Source organism: Microtus ochrogaster, unplaced genomic scaffold (assembly GCF_000317375.1).
Source record: "Microtus ochrogaster isolate Prairie Vole_2 unplaced genomic scaffold, MicOch1.0 UNK217, whole genome shotgun sequence".
Taxonomy (NCBI): Eukaryota; Metazoa; Chordata; class Mammalia; order Rodentia; family Cricetidae; genus Microtus; species Microtus ochrogaster.
Window position 1 is genome coordinate 66,565 of NW_004949315.1, and position 7,131 is coordinate 73,695.

The window sequence follows — 7,131 nt, forward strand, 5'->3', positions numbered from 1 at the left end:
TAAGACATCAGTCACAGCATTAAAGAGAGGCCTCCTTGTCTGCCCTGGAACAGCAGGGAAAGGGGCCTGAGGACTAGTCCTTGCCCAGTGAAGCCTCCCACTCTGACAGAAACCCCAAGAGTTCCTTACTCCCAGACAGCAAATGCCTGGTGAATTTTTACTGGCTTCAGCTGACAGAAGCTGCTGCAACTGTGATCCAGGGTATTAGGTTCCACCACAGGCAGCTGAGCTTGGCACTGTCAAGGACACGGTACTGGCTTTGCAGACATGAAAGATACCCAACTGAAGGGGTCGTATGTTCTTCCTGCGTAGTTTAAGAATGCTGTTCAGTCCAGGCATGTGGCAGGGATGGAGCTATTGCAAGGAGGCCCTGAGAGAATAGTGTGTGAAGCTATTAGAGAAGAACATGGGGCTTCACAGAATGTCCAAGAGACTGGGGATAACAGAGAGACTTGAGACATCTCCTTTGAAAAACTGTGTGTAAGGAGTGGAACCAGTGCATAAGAGAGATGTGTGTTGCTGTCAGCAAAGGTGGACTGGCAGACACATGAAAGCCCTTGAACCTGAAGGTCCAGCTGTTGTTAAGGGGCTACAGGATTTGGTGTCTTCTCTGCTGGATTTAGGTCTTTCTTGGTCTGATCTATCCTTGCTCTGCTCCTATTCTTCCCTTCAGGGATGGGAACACACAGTCTGTGCTGCTGGATTATGTAATTTGGGTTTTAGTTTGCTTGTTTGTTTTTGAAGGGGTCATAGTTATCAGAGTGCCTGAAGAGAGTGGGCTATAGAATAGTGTGAGACTGTCAAAGACTAAAAGGACTTTTGAAGTCGGACCAAATGTATTTCAGATAATGTCATGGGCATAAACTATGTGGGACAGGGACAGAATGTGACGGTCTCAATGATAAGGGTACCTCACAGTCTCATGTGTTTGAACACTTGGTCCCACAGTTGGCAGTGCTATTTGACAGGGTCTTAGGAGCTTTGGCGATAGAGCACTGTGGCGAACTTCTCGACCAGCGAGAAAGAACCACCACCACACGAGGATTCTTCTCAGATCACGCTTTAATGGAGTGCCCTTGGTTGAGGTAGAGCAGAACGCGAGGGGCGCCTGAGAGCACTAAGGCAGCTGCTTATATAGGGAATTGGCACACGGGTCGCCCTGTGATTGGCTGCCACCATCAGCTGACACCAGACTGCCTAGGGATAAGCCAAGGACCCTTATCCTCCACGCATGCGGGAAGCGGGGGACACGCAGCTCCAAAGGCATAGCCAAATAAAGAGTTGTTTATTTCCAACAAGACAGGATGTCAAGCCATCTTGTAATGGCGATCCTGTCCGGCTCCCTGCAGAGCACCATTTCAATGAAGTGTTTTCCTTTTAAGAGTTGCCATGGTCATGGTGTCTCTTCACAGCAATAGACACCCTAACTAAGACACACAACTACAGCTAAAATCACATAGTAACCTGCACACGATGATAGTTAGTGACTTTAATAACCCACTCTTTCAAATAAAGAATTCATTCAGATAAAGAATTCATTCAGACAGATCCTAAACAGAAAAATGCTGAAGCCAAATGAGGCTATAAACCAGAGAAGGACATGAGGGCCTCTGATGATGGCTGAGAAAAGGACAGGTCTATGAATTTAGCAGAATGTCATTAAAGTTGTTTATTGTAAGTTCCTTTAGCACCTGTGAGGTCATAACCCCTCTGGGAGTCAAAAGACCCTTCCACAGCACTTGCATATCAGATATTTACATTATGATTCATAGCAATAGGAAAATTACAGTTATGAAGTAACAATGGAAATAATTTCATGGTAGAGGGTCACCACAGCATTAGGAACTGTGGTATGGGGTTGCAGCATTAGGAAGGTTTAGCAGAGCAGTTGTATTTGGTTTTCCCCAGGTCCCTCACATATCAAATCTCAGGTTTTTGGCCACCCAAGCAGCATTGGGTATGGCTCCATCTAATGGAGTGGGAAAAACTTAAACCTAATCAAATATTGGTTGGTTACTCCCACAAGCAGTAGCTTACCTTTTTTATTTTTTTTAGTTGATTTTATTGGAGTATACATTTTTCTCTGCTACCCTCACATCTTCTCCCCTCCTCTTTGACCCTCTCCCAAGGTCCCCATGTTCCCAGTTTACTCAAGAGATGTTGTAATCTACTGCCCATGTAGATTAAATCCATGTATGTCTTCCTTAGGGTCCTCTTTGTTGTCTAGGTTCTCTAGGGTTGTGAACTGTAGGCTGCAGTAGTGTATTGCTACTCCACTATTGCAGCAGCACATCTTGCAAGCAGACTCTCTTGTAGACAAAAGTATTTGTAGTTGGGTTAGCATTTACCTTTCTCATTTGCTAGCATGCAAAGTGCCTTCTTGTAACATGCATACTAGTCCATAGGGGTGAAGGTTCAAGGTACGCACTAGCTTGATTTCTCCATGGTTAACAAGTCATGTGGATGTTGTCTTCATTAATACGGCCTTATCATCAGTTTGTAGAGAGCCACCAAACTTGGCAATAGGCTGGGATGTTTAGAGGTTCCCATTTGCTTAGTTAGAATTTCTATTGCTGTGATGGGACCCATGACTGTGGCAACACTTAATAAGAAAAACACTTAATTGAGGGTGAGTTATACTTTCAGAGGTTTAGTTCATTATTACCATGGTGGGAAGCATGACAGTGCACAGGCAGACATAGTGCTGGGGGAGCTGAGAGTTCTACATTTATATGGACAGGCAACAGGAAGAGAGAGTGGCACTGGGCCTGGCTGGAGCATTTGAAAGCTCCAAAGGCCACACCTACTACAACAAGGCCACACCACCTAATAATGCCACTCTATGAGTCTATGAGAGCCATTTTCATTCAGACCGCCACACCATGCAACCCCTTTGTCAAACAACTCAATTAGGTGTAATCCATTCCCAATAAGGGAAACTGTATTTGGTGATGAGAGATGTACAGTTGGTGTTCTGTCTCCCTATCGTTTGTATTTGGCAATTTCCTCTAGCTTGCCTTCATACCACACACGCATACACACACACACACACACACACACACACACACACACATATATAGTATAGAAAGTTTCTGCTGAATTAGGCTTCCAATTGACCCCTCAAAAGCTGTCACTCCCAGAATTCCCTCCCTGACCAACACTTCCCTCCTCGTCCTTGTTTGGTCCTCACATTTCATAACTATTTCTTCTACTGCAGGTTCCTAAGGAGAGCCATCCCTGCTCCCTAGTCTTCAACACTTTTTAAAAGGTTATTGGCCATTTGTGTTTCTTCCTTTCCTTTTTCGTCTTTCTCCCCCTTCTTTTTGCATACTATCTATTCATTTCAGTTACCCTCTTGTTGATTGGCAGTTTTATTACCTTGGTATTTAATTTCTCTCATTTGTTGATGTTAGCTCTGATTCTACAGACATGTGCACTCCATTTGGAACACTCACAATATCAGGAAATTAATAAAGGCCATGGGAGAGGGGACTTCAAGGGAAGAAAATTAAAATGCAGTGGTATCAAGGTTTGAAAGAGAACAATGGTACAGAAAGGGTTAAAGGTGGAGGAGAATGGAAGGGTAGGGTAGCGGAGGGAATGTGGAAAGGGATAAATAAATAAATAAATAAATAAATAAATAAATAAATAAATAATGCTCTAATTGTATTCGTTTTTCACTGCATTTATTGTGTGTCTGTCTGTGTATTTTGCTGTGTATGTAGGTGTGTGTGTGTGTGTGTGTGTGTGTGTGTGTGTGTGTCCCTGTCCTTCAATGGTCAGCATGTAAAGGTCAGAGAAGAACTTGTATAAGCCCATTTTCTCATTCTATGATGTGGGTCCCAGGAAATGAACTCAGGTCATCAGGGTTAGAAACAATTAACTTTATCCAGTGGTCCCCTAATCGTATGGTTTTAAACTAGAGGAGAGATAACATGACACAGAGTGTGAGTGCATTGACCACTAAGTCATCTGACCACTGAGTTCTGCCTTCATAACCAACATGGTGGAAAGAGAGTACTGACTCCTCAGGTTTACCTTGGACCTCCACATATATGTCATGGCATGTTGACATGGAAACACACACAAACAAATATATGTAAGTATCTTCAATTGAAAGTAATCTAGACAACTATTCAGAATTAACAAATTAAACTTTTAAAGGTACACAAGAATGACAGAGTATCCACATAATACAGTAAGATACATTCAGAATACAAAGGACTTGTAAGGTAAATGATGGGAAGACCAAGGTGTCAGTTTCATGACAAGGTCAGAAGTAGAATGCTTGTTCTCATGCTCCAGAGCCAGGACTCAGTAGACTGCACTGAAAATCAAGATTATAATGATGTTTAATATTTTTAAATTTATAAATATTCTTATGCAAACACATATAAATACACATAACTTATTAATGCTTTTTAAACTTTGGATTATATGCTTGAAAAAGTAAACATGTTGTGTATATTCAGGATGGGATGGAATTACTAGACAAGCACTGTCTGTGTTTTCTAAATTTAGTATGCAATATGCTAGAAATGATAGAAAAATAACATGCAAACAACACCAACTTCAAATTTATGTAATGTACCAGGAATAAAGCCAAACTGTGCCATCTTTCCATACATACACAAAATAGACTTGGATGCTGAGGTGTTGACGTGACCAGAGCCCATGTGATGGTGAATCATAACTGTGAACCTGACTGTATCTAGGATATCGAAGAGATTCCTTGAAAGCGAAGATGTAAGTCACAACAATCCCACACCAGTTTGGAATTATGATTAATAGAATGGTTATTTATTTAAAGGGAAAAAAACTTACAGATCACCATCCCAGACAACAGCCCTCTGTACAATCAGGAAGGGAGTCTAGGTCACTGGAAGTGGATCAGGAAGTAAGTGAGAGAGGGGAGAGGGAAGTGGCCGCTTTTTTAAAGGGAGAGAGACCACGCCCCAATGGACTGGTACCTCAGCGGCTATTGGCTGAAGGAGTGGGAGGAGCTCCCACAACAATTCCTAAAACACTGCTCTGGGTTTGTCAGTTACATTTCTAGACATGGTTAGGATATGAAGTCTCTGACACAATTAGTCTATTGAAGCCATAAATACACTCAAATTTTGGGTACGTTATAGAAGAGTTACAGGCTGAATGGGAGAAAGCAAGGACCATGGGTTTGGAGGGTGTATCCTGTCCTGGGCCCTTCCTACTGTGATCAGCTTTGTGGACTACACGCCATGATGTGAATAGCTCTGGTCCACTACATCCACTCCAACATGATGAAAACCTCTAAAATCATAAACTAAACTTGATCATCTCTCCATTATATTGTTTTACTCAGGTCACAACAGTGAGAAATCAGAATGTATATGTCTTTTGTTCAGTAAATAAAAATGAGGTGAGATACTAGAAATAATGTCTGCTAGAGTCTTGGCAGAAGAGGCATCACTAACCTGAAGGTTCACAAAGGGATGTGAGCTCTGTGACATTCACTAATATTAAACCACTGTTGATAAAAATAAAATGACATGCATAGGGGAAAGTTTGGCAACTATCCATTACTGATTGAAGGATGGATGAAGAAAAGGAAGAAAAAAAGAATCTGAAAGGCAGAAGCAGTTGGGAGATGGGGAGCAGAGAGCATTGCTCTATTCCCAAATGAACTATTGACCTATCAACAGCTGATGCTGATCCAGGCAGGTGTCAGGGCTTGGGCAGTGCAGGGAATAGATGGTTCAAGATCATGAGCCTTGGGAGTTCAGGGAAGGAATAAGGACTCACCTGCAGCAGAATTGGGCAAGGAAATTCCCAGCCTCTAAAACTCATTACACAAAGATTGGTTATGGCAACAGGAAAAATCCAGTGTTATGTTATAATGTGTGATAGTCTTATTTAAGCAACTGGAACAACAATACTGCTGCCCAAAAAGGATATCATAACCTGTAAAAGAAAAATAACAATGATCAAACCTAAATATTTATGAAAACAGAGTCTCAGAAAATGAGGAGAATTAGGTTCCCTGGTGAAATGTATGCCCAGCCACACTAAGGTGATTATAGTTATCATTTATCAATCTGTAATCTGGCTTGCAGCCATGCCTCCATTCCTAAATTACTGACTGGAATTTTCCAGTTCAAATCTTCACATCCCTGAATATGTTTTCAGAAAGCTATAAAGACCATGCAGAGACCACCAACCGCCCCCCCCAAATCTACATCTGGCATAGAATGGTAGGCCACCAGTGCCCAATGGAAAGGCTCCTTCTCCTGAATTTACCCAGAAACACAGCCCTCCACAGTCTCTGATTTGTCTGCAGGAATGTAAATAAGGCTGATTCATGCCTGAGCAGCAAACATGGTCACCCAAGATCTCCCATTCTTGACAAACCTTTATACACTATCAATATGCCACATTCCTGGCCATCTTTAGCCTCACACGTGCTATTTCCTTTCTTACACTCTCCATCAGCGTTTAGTAAGTCACACCGCAAGCATGTCAGAGCTGAAAAGGCAAAATCAAATATAAGAGGTTCATTCAGAACACCCTGCCAAGCACTGGACAAGAGCTGAGCCTGTGGATATCATCAATGAAGAAAAAACAATGACAATGAAAGAGATGGATGTACGCAGAGCTGACCTCTAAAGGGTAGCCCATGCCCTTGGACCCTAGGAAGGATTTGAGAAAAGCCAAGTTTCCCCAGTTCACACACCGTGAAAGGACTGGGCTATGAGGAAGAAATTCAAAGCTCTGATGTAGGGAACTTGAGTTTACCACCTATGATCAGACAAATCTTCCCATTATTTTGTTATCTTTATCCTGTCAAGGTCCTTACTTCCATCATTTTCAATATAAATTTAGGCCTATACACAGGTAAGCTGGAGGAATTGAGAATGTTTGCTTGTTAAGGACAAGGAGATGAAGCTGGGAGGTGGTGGTGCATGCTTTTAATACCAGCACTCAGGAGGCAGAGACAGGCAGAACTCTGTGAGTATGAGAACAGCCTATTCTACAAGAGCTAGTTCCACATGGGATGTACTCACTCATATTTGGTTTCTAGCCATAATTAAAGGACAGTGAGCTTACAATTTGCAATCCTAGAGAAGCTAAATAAGAAGGTGAATCCAAAGACAA

General features: G+C 42.2%; 1 protein-coding gene across 1 annotated transcript in view; it reads right to left on the reverse strand.

Annotated features, from left to right (window-relative positions):
- Positions 1-5,815: 5,815 nt before the first annotated feature.
- Positions 5,816-7,131, reverse strand: part of LOC101982291 (secreted seminal-vesicle Ly-6 protein 1-like) — a 2,202-nt gene continuing 886 nt past the window's right edge. Inside the window, exons 2-3 of the mRNA XM_005372159.1 lie at positions 6,388-6,501; positions 5,816-5,940 (exon numbers count right to left, since the gene is read on the reverse strand). Of these exons, the coding sequence (XP_005372216.1) occupies positions 5,816-5,940; positions 6,388-6,501 (239 nt within the window). The remainder of the gene's footprint in view (positions 5,941-6,387; positions 6,502-7,131) is intronic.